The sequence below is a fragment of the Carassius auratus genome, chromosome 19, assembly GCF_003368295.1.
Source record: "Carassius auratus strain Wakin chromosome 19, ASM336829v1, whole genome shotgun sequence".
NCBI lineage: Eukaryota > Metazoa > Chordata > Actinopteri > Cypriniformes > Cyprinidae > Carassius > Carassius auratus.
The window spans coordinates 28,215,105-28,230,037 of record NC_039261.1 but is presented as its reverse complement, the minus strand read 5'-3'; the positions used below and the strand labels follow the sequence as shown (position 1 = coordinate 28,230,037).

The 14,933-nt window shown below is 40.9% G+C and overlaps 1 protein-coding gene and 1 long non-coding RNA gene across 5 annotated transcripts in view; one reads left to right on the top strand and one right to left on the bottom strand.

Annotated features, from left to right (window-relative positions):
* LOC113120102 (uncharacterized) overlaps positions 1-14,933 on the bottom strand; it is a 38,181-nt gene that overhangs the window by 5,644 nt on the left and 17,604 nt on the right. The gene's annotated exons all lie outside the window — the stretch shown is intronic.
* The window catches only part of znf516 (zinc finger protein 516), a 36,450-nt gene that overhangs the window by 18,823 nt on the left and 2,694 nt on the right, over positions 1-14,933 (top strand). For 3 of the 4 annotated variants that reach the window (XM_026289980.1, XM_026289981.1, XM_026289982.1), the window contains exons 2-4: positions 4,179-6,112; positions 8,899-10,134; positions 12,021-12,125. In XM_026289980.1, the coding sequence (XP_026145765.1) occupies positions 4,405-6,112; positions 8,899-10,134; positions 12,021-12,125 (3,049 nt within the window). In that variant the 5' untranslated portion in view covers positions 4,179-4,404. Of the gene's footprint in view, positions 1-4,178; positions 6,113-8,898; positions 10,135-12,020; positions 12,126-14,134; positions 14,199-14,933 lie in introns of all 4 variants that reach the window. The other variant, XM_026289983.1, reaches the window with a different exon arrangement.

Below are 14,933 nucleotides of genomic sequence, written 5' to 3'. Positions count from 1 at the left end.
TTATAAGGTGCTTGACTTGTACTGTGTATATACTGGCAAAAGTGTGCACACAAAAGTAGAAACATTTCTGGAGTTTCAAAGTCGTCATCGGATTGGATGAATTATACAGGATTTCCAGGAAGTGTTCTTTAATGTTCCGGCTGGAAACAAAGATGCCATGCCACCAAACCCCTTCATGAAAGAAGAAAGCTGTTGTGTTTACAACTTTGACGATGAGTGCTTATCAGGATCAACTAAAAGCTGGATTTTCAAAAGTATGTGAAATATTCAAAATTTGCAGCATAGAATCTTTAAAATATGGCCGAGAGTTTTACACACTGGTCTGTTATTGTGGCAACATTTCCACACCCCGAAATGTGATGCTGAACAAATGAACTGTGATTGGTTGTTTGACATGTCAGTCAAACAGCCTCATGGGAAGGCCTTGGATTCCAGACCTTCAGCCGTCAGTCTAAAGGTCTGGCTACACGAGACTAAGGCAGGGGTAACAGCCACAGACGTGTCAGAGGAAGGTTCCTCAGGAATCTCAAATGAACGCTGGCTGTAGCCCATCTGTGGAAACCACTAGAATCACAAACACCCAATCATAACCACTGTCAGTGACCATAACTAGTGGACAAGGATGAAGTCTATATAGGGAAAGCATATTTTTGAAGAACTTGAGTTGTAAATCTTGTTTTATGCCTATGTAAGGTGGACAGGCTACAGTTAAGTAGTGTTCATTTCATAAACACTGTAGAACATAAGGCCCTTAACCCTGTGCAAGCTGTATCACTAAGCTTTACATTTCAGCTGAATAGAAACACTTGTGCCTGTTCTCCGTTCGGTTTTTATCGTATGACCACATCTGTACTCACATTCCTCATGACACAGATTTTAACTTTGCTAGACGTGACATTTCGTGTAGCATGTCCAACCAAGCCTGCTTCTTCTTGGCTCCTCTCATTTCAAACCTGGGGGAATCACATCTCTGGAACACACCAGAATATTTTCCGTAATTTAACATGACAACGTTAGCCTCAGCACCTGCTATCGTGCTCACAATCGTAAACTTGCAACAGGGCCCCCCTTTTATTTCAGCCATAATCAGCAGTCGAGGGTACTAGGCAGGATCTACTCCAAAAATGGGACCAGGAGGGACTTCCCTTTGTCTTCCCCAACCAGACATGCTTCAGACAGGCCTCTAGCGTAGGATGGACCCCTGCATTCAACAATGGCCGTGTTGGACTCCCCGCAGCTCAGAGGAGGTATAGACATGAGCTATTGTGACAGTTCTGGTGCGAGAGGCACAATGCAACTGTAGTTTGGGGGGATTTGAGATCCACCAAACTGTTAGGAAGGCCATAGAGACAATATGGAGTTGTCGCAAAAATGATGGATAACAAGTGAATTTCATCACTGCCAATTGTGATTTTGAATAAAAACAAGATAACATTTGTGCATTGAGTGGAAATCAAAAACTGATGTTAATTAATATCAAAGTTTTTGCTTGTTTCGTTTCGCTTGTTTTAGGACAAATAATGCATTAAAAATCTCATTGGTTGCAGTCAAACAAGTGATTAATCTGCCGTCCATCACATCACACTGAGAACAAAAGACAATCAAGCTCTTCTACCTTCTCTTGTCAGTATTGATGCCTGTTAGTGGTTTGGTTACTGTCTCTGTGTATTTGGATAAAATGGACAATTTGGTTTAGGATTTGAGTGCACACACGCGTACTGACACACACACACATACACAGAGCTCAATTTGAAAAATGCACTGATCCTGCATTGATGGAGCTGCAAGATGAGATGAACTGTCTGGGGATAAGTAGGTCAGCAGAGCTGAGGTAAGCCCTCCGAGAACAGCCATGTTTCAATAATAACCCCACTGCTGACGTGTGTATATGTATGTGTGTGTTTCGTGTAGTGTCTGTCCTTACACATCTCCCAAACCTCTTGGTATCGTAGTTACGGCGATTTAATGCTCAGCTCATTGGTTTGCCAAACAGCAAAACACTATTCATTAGCAGTTCAGCATGTTCAGTTCCGTTATTATGTGGTTAAGCACCTCATCCATTCCATTGTCATAGAGGCTACACTGTTTACACGCTACCCAACATACAATAATAAAATAATAAAAGGAAATTAACTAGATAAGTAGGTAAACATTGGAAATAAGTCGAGATAAATGGATGATGGGGCCTCAAGGAAAACTTCCAATTTCCTAAACGTCTCCTCTTTAAATTTCTTACCTGGCATTTTTTTAGCACAGCAGGTTAACTTACCGTAAAAGATGAACTGTGGAGAGGCGAGTGCTTTTTGTGCCTTAGAATGTATGTCTTTGTGTGAAGGGGATGCAGGGCCAGTGGTGAAATGTAGTTGGTATATAATGGATTATTGATTGTTGGGAGAGAGAGAGGACTGGCCCTCAGGGTTCATCCCAACTGGCCCCTCTCTTGCCCAACACTGAATAGTCTCTTTACGCCTCAGCAGACACACACACACACACACACGCGAGCACACAATGAATTAAGGCTTGTGAGCAGACCACTGTTCATACTGACTACGAGAGGGGACTAACTGAGACTTACTGTTGTCCTTCAGGCAAAGATTCATACAAACCCTCACAAGATGGGCTGAAATATAAGGTGGATGGGGGCAAGTTGTCACACATACCTTAAAAAATACCTGGAACATTCCCAGTTATTGCCCAGGAAAAAAGTAATACAGTTCTCTGAACACGTTGACCATCTTGTCACACTCTTTGGGGTTACAATGGGAACCTGCCACTAAACTGCCTATTATTGGAATTTTAGCTAAATTTTATTCACTTTTAAGAGTAATTGGTAATTATAAAACTCAAACTATTGTTTTGGTCTGAAAATATTTGAAAATAATAAACTGTATAAATTTGTAACATTTAGATTCTAAATATATGTTTAAGAGTATTAAACACATTTGTGACCCTGGATCACAAAACCAGTCATAAGGGTAAATTTCTTGAAAGCTGAATAAATAAGCTTGTTATGATAGGACAATATTTGGCTGAGATACAGCTATTTGAATATCTGGAATCTGAGGGGGCAGAAAATCTAAATACTGAGAAAATCACCTTTAAAATTGTCCTAAAAATTAAGTTCTTAGCAATGCATATTACTAATCAAAAATTAGGTTTTGATTAATATTAAGGTAGGAAATTTACAAAATATCTTCAAGGAACGTGATCTTTGCCTAAAATAAAAATGTATTATTTTGACCCATACAATGTATTTTGGTTTTGTGGTCCAGGGTCATATTTGTGTAACTGGACTTAATTGAACCCTATTATTACTGATATATTACCTCTTTTTACAGTACTCAGACGCCGTCTCCACTGTGATTATAGTGTATATTTATTTTAGCTACATTTGGACAAACTATATTAACAGATATGCTAACACATAGGCTGCACATTATAATGAACATTCAGTCAACATAAGCATTTTTGAAGAATGCAAAAAAAAAAAAAAAAAAGTTTGTCTATGTTTAGATTTGATAGAAAACAAAACAGAATGGCAGGAAATCCTGATTCTGGACTGGGGTGTGTATGTTTTTGTGGATTTACAGCAATTAATACCCTTCTTGTTCTAATACTGAGCAGTGCATTTACTGTATCTGCATTTATGCTCTTGTTAGAATAATCAGAAAGCATGTCGGATAAGTTACTGTGTTTTTGTAATTCTTAAAGATTGTGCCATTTCCTCTGACTCTTAAATGAGGACATCAGCAGTCTCTCACTCTTTGTCCCTCTCCCACTCACTTGTAAATGGTGCAGAGCATAAAACCCAATGTACTATGTCCTCTGTATTCAGCTATGCAGTATGGATTCTGCCTTAAATGAATAGTTTTGACTGAACAAAAGACTGTCAGATGGCATTATATAAAAGGACTCTGTTAGCTGGGGGTTGTCTCAAACACTGGGCCCAAGTTCTTTCCATGTAACAGTTTTGTATGTCTACCAATTTTGTGTATAGCACTTTCTTCATAACAGCAGTTTGTAACAAAAAAAAAAAAGCATAGTGCCTTTCTTTTACTAATAACTAATTACTAGCTTGTTTGTTGCCATGGACGAATGGAGTTATGAATAACTTTTATTTACTCATTTGCAAGTCTTGTGCTCAACTTTGCTTCTGTTCTGTCTCTATTTTCTTTCAGGTGACCAGTATGAAGCAAACACTCAGCTTGTAAGATGATTCATGGGATAAAAAACTCCAGACATATTCCAGACAAAAGCAACCCTGTCAAGACAGAATTACCAACAATGGCACTTTTGACAAAGAGGACTTATACCCAGACCGAATGACTACAGGCCAGACAGACTTAATAGGATCTATTAATTTGGACAACAGATAGCAGCAAAGTGGAATATTCAAGACTTGAAATGGAGGTGGAACGGCTGGACGTTGTAGAGGAAGAGTCCTTCTCAAAGGGTGGCCAAGACAACCCTGATGGCAGGAAGAGCAGAGGTCACACTTGCGAACTCTGTGGAAGAAGTTTTCCTTTCCTCAGCTCCTTGTCCCAGCACATGAGAAAACACACTGGGGAGAAACCATACAAGTGTCCTCACTGTGAGCACCGCTCAGCCCAGAAGGGTAGCTTAAAGGCCCACATTCGCAGCCACAAACTGGACGGTCTCAGCCAGGGCACCGGCGGTGAGGAGGAAGATGTGGATGAGGAAGGGGAAAAGGAAGGAGGGGTGCCAGAAGATCAAGGTGGTTGCTCCAGTCCGACTGAGAGTACCTCTGCCTGCAACAAGGTTGTGAGCGGTGAGGAGTCGACCAAAACGAGGAAGAAAGGTGGAAAGAAGGAAAGAACCTCTAGTGAGAATTGTAAACAGTCAGTGCAGTGCTCTCTGTGCAAGAAACGATTGTCCAGTCAGGAAGAGCTTGAACAGCATAAGCAGGAGCTTCACAAGTTCTTCCGATGTGAACTGTGCCCTTATGAAACTTTGCAGGAGGACCAACTGCAGGCTCATGTTGAGAAGGTCCATCCTATCGAGGAGGAATCAATCACCAAAGAAGTCTCTATCAGTGAGGAAGCTGATGGTAAAGGCGAGTTCCCATGTGAACAATGTGACCAGGTGTTCACACAAGCCTGGTTTCTGAAAACCCACAGGAAAAAGCATCAGAACAGTCTGGATCATGGGTGCCGGATCTGCGGACGCCGCTTTCGTGAGCCCTGGTTTCTACGTAGCCACATGAAGACCCACAACACCAAGGTAAAACCAAAGAGTGACACCTACCTTCCGGCTACTGTCAATGAGGTGGCGCAGGACGAGTCCAACTTGGTGAACGAAGTGTGTCTGTATGAACTCTGTGCCAAGTGTGGTAACTTCTTCCACAACCGCAAGAGCTTGCAGTTGCACGAACAGGTCCACAGAAATGTCAAGCAGCCTCCTAAAAATACCTTCTGCAGTGATAAGGACTTCACATCTGTCACCAAGACAAGCTTCTTGGAATGCCTAAACTTGAAACCAGCAGGAAATGAAGAGAACCCCGCTGAGGGAACTCTAGGGAAAAGAATCCCGGAGCTTGATCCAGTAAGCAGCTACCAGTCTTGGCAACTGGCCACCAGAGGCAAAGTGGTGGAGGTATCGGAGAAGAGCCTGGGTTGGGAAGAGAGGTTAGCCGATGCAGATGTAGCATACGACAGGGAAAAGGGCGAGTATGTCTTGCTCAGACAGGACAAGCGGAAGAAGTCACTTGATGCAATGGCGAGTATCCCCACCAAGAAACGGAGAGGGGCTGGGACCCAAGGCTCCAATACAGATCACCACAGCACTGAAGAAAGGAACGGCCAGGTCTCGACTGGTGAGCGAAGCCCAGAGAATCTGAGTGACACAGAGTACCGCCCTACTTCTCGCCCTAGCCGTAAGAATTCCCAGAAAACCTCAGAGTGCTTGGAGTGCGGAAAGGGCTTCCGCACACAGCAACAGATGGTGATCCACATGCTCATCAGACATGGTGGCTTGGGTGAAACCATTGGTGGAAATGGACTGTTCCGTAAAGCCGAGTCAAGCCCATCTAAAGCAGGCGAATCAGCAGGACTCTTCAGGGATCAAAAACAAGCAGGGTTCTTTGGGGACACAGGTAAGGACAACGTCCTTATTTGGAATTTAAAGCAAGCTCAAAGTTTAAGCATAATCTCAGGAATGTGTTCTTAATGTTATAAACTTCAAGCACCACATGATTGCTTATCATAACCTCCGTTCGCACTACCACTCACAGTTTGTAAACAAAAGACAGGATTATTAATGCAATGCTATGCAGATGCTTAACCTCTGGCATAGTTTTTGCTTTCGTGTTGAACAGCTAATGTTTAAATTCACTGAAAAGAATGTCATTTTATTTGAATCTGTTTGCTACTATAAATCTACTTCACCGCAAAGATTTACATTTTTATCCCTATTCAACACCTGCCTACAGCACAATTTACAAGTGAACATACAGACCTTGATTAGTTGACTCAGGTGTGTTCGATTGATTTTACTCATGCTGAATTAGCTATGTGACTGTGCTCCAAAGAATATGTAAGCAGGTAACTGGTACCTGATTGGAAATTATGCTACGATGATTAACAAAAAAAAAAAAAAAAATATATATATATATATATATAAGGAAATTTTTAATGATTTCATTTGAGCTTTTGTTGTTATTAATCCCACTCTTGTAGATATACTTTCGTGTGGAGTTCTATCAAACAAACTGGAACCAGCAAATCGAGTTTTCGGGTTCACTCGATCACTACTGGAAGGTGTGGTAGACTAAAGCCAGATATACAGGAATAGGATATGAGAATGACTGACTTAACAGATACAGTATGATATACTGTTTCTGAAGTTAAACTTGCGGAGGACAGAGACACCTTGTGGACAAATGCTGCAGCATTTGACATGTTTAGTTGTATTGTAGTGTTTGTGCATAGCTTAGACCTTTAATATGTATTTGATTTTATTATGGCATTTGTTGACTTGGTTGTTTAATTAATGGAAACGTGGGCTTTGCTTACATTTGAAAAATAACATTTTAATCTTTTTGCACAAAATACCCATTAAATATAGAACATTTATGATTTTCATTCATTTTATTTTTCTGCCTCTAAGCTTGAAACAAAAGTTACACTTGTTGTAAAGGACTTTAGGATATTTAATTCAGTTCCAATTACCAGTCCATGGATTTGGGTATATTTTTTTTTTCTCAGTATCACTTGTTCATACCTCCATACATTTGTTTTCTGTCATCTGATACCATAAAAAAATCAGGTTACAGCCTGTAATAAGCTCATTGAAGCATGCTTTTAATTATCAAGATGCAAAAGTAGGCTTTGAATTGTTAAATCTTTTGCTTGTGGCTGGAGCTGTCCAGGCCTCTTTGCATGATGCTATTTCTGGACTTCCTGTCTCCGGAAGACAACCGCTAAAGATTTGTGTCTTTTTTTTTTCCCACTCTCCCCATCTAAGTGCAGACCTTTGGTTAAAAAATATGCCCCAATAGAGCACTGAATCTGTCCTGGTAATTGATAATTCCTGTCATATTTAGTGGAATCGTGGAGCGTTATATTATTCATCTATAACGGAAGACTTCTAATAGACCTGTAGTTCTAAAAAAATTACCCTTCATTACCACGAGTTTAAGTAAAATAAAACTGCCTTAAACAAAAGATGCCCTCTTAGGGATTGACACCGATGAAATGTTTCAGAACAGATGTTTCATTGTGTAAGAGTTGAAACAGATGTCCACTCACTACTGATATTTTCATGTAGGTGTACAGATTGTATAATGTTCTTCTACACTATTTATCTCCTCTCAGAGATTCATAGTAAGACCAAATAATTTTTAGAATATGATAGTTCCTCTTTCTTTCTACTGAAGGAAAGAATGTAGGGAAGCAGACATGGCCATTATGTTTGTGTAAAGTTTATCTCAAAGGACCCCCACCCGCTCTCCGAATTGGCTCAAAAATAACCCTGAGAGGTTGGAATGAAGGCTGCACAGCAGCTAGTGTAAGCCACCAAATGCAATCCAGATGGCTTGAGAGAGAGAGAGAATAGAAATAGAGAGAGCTACTGAGAGATTGCAGACATGTTAAATGTAAACAAACATCTTGCTGACAGATGAGAAGAGGTAGTCCCAGGCAAAGTTCCCAGGCCCAGTAGCCTGTTGCTCCATTGTATTAGTGTTAAACAAACTGTGATTATGCTACCACTGTTAAAAGTTTTTGACCTCATGTTAACTGTGCAGATGATCATTTGTAAGTGTTATACAATGCTATAGAGAGTTTTTAAATGTAGCATATTAAATTTTGCATTATTTTAAACAATTACATTGAATATGCTGTAGTTACATCAACATATATTTGTTACATCATGTTTATATATTATTGATTTGGTGCTCAAGAAAGATTTCTAACTATTATTAGTGTTAAAAAGTTGATAATACATTTTGATGCCCATTTTAGTGGAAACCTCAAATTTGTCTGGATTCTTTGGTGAATAGAACACCCAAATAAATATTTCTCTATTAAAATATCTTTTTAAACTCCCTTTATTGTTTATTTTGATCAATGTAATGCATGATTGCAGGGAAGTTCTTTTTTTTTTTTTTTACTGTACTGAGCCCAAACTTTTAGTGTTTGTGTACTTGCTCTTATCCTTTTTAAATCAATGTTCTGTCATTAACATAATCTAAATCTGTACAGTATTAGTACCTGTACTGGAGTGAAACTAATAGTTATGTTGTGCCATCTTGTGGTGAAACTCCAAAACTGCTTTGAATTCCAGTGTTCATGCGAATTCAGTGTTGTTCTGATGGCTGGCTTTTGTTCAGAACATGTTATTGTTATAGTTACATATCCATATTTGTTGTTTTCACTACAGATAAAAAGCCATACACCTGTGAGCACTGTGACTTTTGCACCTCAGAGCCCTCTGCCATCGCTACCCATGCCCAAACGCATCATTTGGCAATCAGGGACTGGGGCCAGAGGAGTGATGCCTTAACCAGCTCACTCAGCCAAAGCCAGCCTCACCAAACCAACCACTCGGGCTTCCCAAGGCTGAGAAATGCCCTGCTGCAGCAGCCCTATTGGCCCTACACTAGCTCAACTCACCTGGAGAGGGCAGCACTGAGCGATGCCGCATCAAAGAATGATGAGGAAAACAACAAGGGGTTGAAAGAAAGTAGCACCATGGATAAAGCAGATGCTAATCTGCTTAATCTCTCCATGGAGGTGGATGACGAAAAAGAAGAGATTTCTTCCATGTTAGTGAAAAGTTTGGTTCGACACCAGTGTCCTTATTGCTCCTATGCAACACTCTATCCAGAAGTTCTCTGGATCCACCAACGAATTGCACATAAAGTTGACAGCACTACGTTGGTGCCTAAGTGGGCCCCGAGAAACGGCCTCAAGGGGCCTAAATCACTTCTCGATTTCAAGAGACGCACTGGTCCACCTCCGTTTCTGGAGGGTAAGGACTGCCCCTCTCTGCCGCAGATGAGAACTTCCCGAACGAGTCCACCTGACTGCAGCTCTGGAGGGATGAAGAAATCAAAACCTCCGACAAGTAGTGTAGAGTCTAGCTCCTCGCAAAGCAAGAGCTGGCACACAGCCACAGCGCCAGGGGCATCATCTCACTCGTCCAAACACAAGACCAGCAAGTCCAGGACAGATGAGTTGGCAGGCAGTAAACACAAAGCAGGCGTCCATCAAAGCAGTTCCTCGCGGCCTAAGGCAAGTCCTCAGAAGACTGGAAACCCAAAGACAGGAAGCAGAGTGATGGAGAGTAGTCTGCTACCTCAAGAGGGACTTCATTTTATGCTCTCTAGTAAACACAAACTCTCAGATCAGAGGAGCTCCAAAGCCCATGCTCCTCAGACCCCCGGCAGGTCTGATTCTCAAGCTCAGGATACACCGTCCATTGCTGGGTACGACCCCTGGAGCAGACTTGGCTTGAGTGGCCCGTCCTCTCACTCCCAGACCAAGAGACAGTCGATGACCAGTGGTCCAGAACCTGTGACAGACATCCTGAGTTTCTTGAAGAACTGCAGTCCTCATGATTTAGCTGCTCTCTACCACCACTGGGGCTTCAACAGCACCATGGCAGAGCAAGCAGGTAAGAGGGTGTCATTCTGCACTGACATTCATAACCATTATTATGAGATGCTGATTTTTATTTTTTATTTTTTATTCCCAACAAGTTTAGCCCCAAAAGTATTTGGACAGAAACCTTCAAAATTTTTTGATTTTCAATCAATCAATCAATAGCATTTTTTGGTGAAATCTTTTGATTTGAAAAGGCGTTTGGTATGATGTTATCATCTATGCATTGATGAAACATTAGGCAAGTGAATATGTTTGATTTGTGTCCCCAAATACTTTTTGGGGTCCCGCTAGGATTTATTTTGAGCCTAATTTACTCTTTCCAATCTCAAAAATCTCAAACTGACTTAATTTTTCAAAATGTTGTAAAGCCTAAATTCACGTGTAGCATTAAAATGAACTGATTTCAGTTTTGAAGTCTTTTATTTTTATTTGATTTGACAAATTATCGGTTTATCGGTAGTTAGAATTTCACCAGGAACACTTAACTTTACAGCGCATTTGTAGAAATAAACAGGTAAAGATTGACATGCAGGGAAATGCTTGTCAGGTCACAGTGCTTGAATTATTCAGCGAAGGCACATTAACTGCATTTACTCCTGAGCTGAAATGACAAATGAGAACAGTGAGGGCTAAAATGGCACGTAGCACCCCACACATACACACACGGTTGTGCCAGCGTGTGCATACTCAAAGGTTAATGGAACTATTGAGTAATCTCTTCATCATCGTGTAACCTACGGAAGTGTGTAAAAACATTTCGGACAGCTATCGCTGAGAGGCATTGCGAGCTTTAAACATCAGGCTCGTAACGGCACGCCGGGCGCTCTCCGAGGGGTTACAGCGCCTCGATGCCACAAATATGCAAAACAGCACACTCAACGAGTGAATGAACGAAAGAGCAAGAGGAGTCAAATTAAGCCACCAGCTGCTTTGAAAAATATTTTCAAATGCTTTTTTTTCCATTCCACTTCATTTAAGGACATTTTGCCAGGCGGTGGTCCAGTTGGCCGGCATCAGTGAGCGTAGTTCTGCGGAAAGACAGTGGAAATTTCTGTCAACTGTCTGGCCTGATATCATCAGTGCTCTCTTTAGCCCTTTGAGTCACATACAATAAAGTGACCTTTCCAATATTAGACTTTCCTTTTGTTTGTGCTGTCCGCTGCTTTTCCTGTTGCATCGCTCTGGTATGGTAATAACTCACGGACTCATGTTTACTAAACGTAGCCTTGCTTACTACTGCCACCAACACTTTCAGTCACAGCTCGGCGCTACAACAAAGCAGGGCCTGAGGGCTCGGAGCAGGTAGGACCACCAGTGCCAGGTGACGGACAGGAGCCAAAGGGACAGCATTTCAGCTCGTGCTCTTAAAGCACCCTAAGGGGAAATGAGATGCTGAGTGCTTCAGGTTCCACATCCGTTCCTGTTACTTCAGCGAGTCCTTCATCGACGCACACGTGTCCGAGCGATTCCCCCTGCATGGACGAGGGGCTGACATAGCTAGAGCGACGGGCAGGAATAGAGCAGCAAGAGCGAAAGGGAGGGAGACGAGGAGAGAGGGAGGAAGGGGAAAGCAGCACACCTGACATGTGACATGGTAGCGCAGATGGGGGCACATCACAGGGCAAGGCTTTTAATTCACAGTAATTTATGCGGTCACATGGGCCTGTGTTCATGTCAGGCTGTCAGAGATGCTCTCGAGATGCGGCGTGACAGCTCCCCATCCAAGCCCTGAAGGTAGTCTCCCATAATGACACATAAAACATACTAATGATGCTTCCTCTCTCTCTCTCTCTCCCTCCATCTCATAACCACTCTTTCTGTTCCATGTAAGTTCGCCTACATGTTCTTCCTTTTAATTTTCATTTCTCTTTCTTTGTTTGTGTGTGTGAACTGTAGGGTCGGCGAGGTCAGGGTCTCAGCAGGGGGAGTATGTGTGTCCAGTGTGCAGGAAGAGCTTCAACCAGCCCAGCCATTACCGCACACATATGAGATCACACACAGGTGAGAAACACACACTAGAAACATACATACACACAAGCGCTGGACAGCAATTAACTGAATCTACTAACTGAACTTTTTTTCATATGCAATTTTTTTTTATTTCACATTATCACATTATCATTGCAAATGTTATGACAATTTTATAAAAATTATAAAATAATATAATTCATCCTGTTTTGAATGTCACATTATAAATACTATGGTGAATATATTAAATATAATTTCTATAAATATATTGTCATAACACACTATAATCCATATAGAACTAAATCCAGTAATTTGCAGTACACTGCAAGTGCCTTTAATGTCACATTATATCAGTTTTTTATGTGTTATCATTTTATTTGATCCTGTAAATATAATTACAAGTAAACTTAAAAGATACTTTATCCAATATGTTACAGTGTTCTGCACTAAAATCATTTAAAATGTATTTAAAATTATTTATAAAAAGTGAAATGTTCACAAATACACCAAAAATTTATATATTACTCATAGTGTATAAGAAGCTGCTAAATGATTCCTATACATGCTCATCAAATATTAATATTCATATATATTTAAATGTACATGCATGCAAGTGTGTGTATGTATAACGAGCAATCTCTCTCTGTCCTTGGACGAGACTTTCTTTTTTTCCGCTGCAAACATATTTGCGTGTGACTCTGACCTGTGAAAATTGTATACATTATTAATCAGATGTCACTTATGGAGCTGTAATTGTGCATGCTAATAAGCTCAGCAGTCACCAGTCCAGTGTTATATGCGTCAAATGCTCACTGAAAAAAAGTGACAGTTTGCCCTTGTCTTCTCGTCAAACCACACACACACATACACACACCCACTCAATCAGGAGTCTTCATTTCATCACAGATAAGATTATAGCCATCATTCATGTTTAACTACAGACTTTCATACAACATGATAAATCTGTGTGCCATTTTATGTTTGCATTATTTAGTTATGATGCATTGCAATTGTATAAAAAAAAATGTAAGTGACCTTTGCTATGAGTATTTACTAAATTTACCTCCTGGTTACAGGGGAGAAGTGCTACTGCACGTCATTAGCATGCACCATAGCAGCTTTTTAATAATCTAAAGAGGTCATGTACCATTCGCAGTAGTCCAAATGAATAGGATTTCCTCCACTCTTTTAAACAGGGTGCACTTAACCGCTCAGATTATGACTAGGACTTGAGTTTTTTATTTTAAGAGTGTGTGAAGGTTGCGCATGCTAGCCAGACTGATCCCCAGTGACAGAGGCCAAATGCTACATTTTATGGAGCTCCCTCTCTCTCTACGCACATAGACTTACAATCAACGTCATCAGTGATTGCTCTCTTCAGTGTGAGCTTCCAAATGAAGCGGGGCAGGGGCCCCCGGCCTCCATTAGCATGCACACTAACTCTGTGTGTCACTTTAAATTGGTAGTTTCAGTTCACTGTCTGCCACGGCCACGCTAACTGGTGATGCTAATTCAAGGCCTTTACGGCTAATGCTCGATGAGCGGGTGGATTCTGGGTGTGCACCTTAGCGCCTCTAAAATGGATTCCTGCAATACTTCCTTTGAAAGTGACCAAAAAAGCAGAAACCTCTTTAAAGTCAACCTGAAATGCATTAGCATCCTATTTTATTTCTGTAATATGATGCAAGTCCCAGTGAAAAGGGATATTCAATTAGATAATATCATAATTTAATCATATTTATTAGCCCAGTTGATAGGCCTTTATATCTTGTGGCTATAGGGAAAAAACAAGAGGGCTTGGTGCAGCAATTTATTATATTTTGAAGTGATGTGCACTAAGGGGGCATTCATAAATAGACCAAGAATGTGTGATTCAAAAGTTCATGGGGGTAAATTTTGATTTCATGTTGATTTAAAAGTTTAATTTTTACTAGAATTATCTTTGTACCCTGCTGGGTAACCATACAAGTGAACAAGTTCCAATTTTTGCAACATTATAAACTTGATTACCTCTGTTTAACTCGGCCGCCTTGCTCCCACAGTGATGTTTGAGTCCAATGGACTCATGGGAACTGGAGTCCATCCTCTACAGAAGCCCCCAAACAAGTATGTTTCACTTTTCGTTCGGTAGTTTGCATTATTTGTGTTTATCTTGTGTTGTTTTTTTTTCTGTCCTGTCAGTCATTTCTTCATCTTTATTCATTCTGTTATATGCAGTTTCTACCTGCCATTGTTAAAGTGCAGAAAGTTCTAGAAATAAACCAACACTAGGGGATCAAATGGATCCTTAACAATCAAAGGGTTGCGCATTGCTGCAGCAGGGAGGCCCATCCTTAATGAATTACCCCCTTTGCATGTGTTGCATATTACAAATGGCAAAAGCAGGCTGAGAGTAAAGGTCAAATTAAATTTGTGCCGCACTCTCTGTGATGTTCTGACAATAACCTTTAATGTAATTTGGTGGGTTCTGTTTTGGATTGGGGTTTCACTTTCTTCCCCTCTAGGGAACTACGGTGCCCCTGGATGAGTTCTTACTGTGCCGCAGACCTTATCAGGCAGCCAGCGCAACCCAGCCTCAGATAGTCCTGATTAATTGTGTCTGTCTTCATTTTTTTATGAGGCATGATTTATGATAATACCTCTCTTTCAGCCCCTCGGAATGACAATTATTTCCTAGTGGATAATTCATTCATTTTTCAAAAATAATAATATGGAGAAATTGAATGGCAGACTCATTTGTTTTGCCCAGGTGTGGGGGGATATTTTTACGCGATTGCACGAGGACAGCGTTGTACATCAGTCTAATTAAACGCCGAAACTGGGACTCTGACAATTATTCCA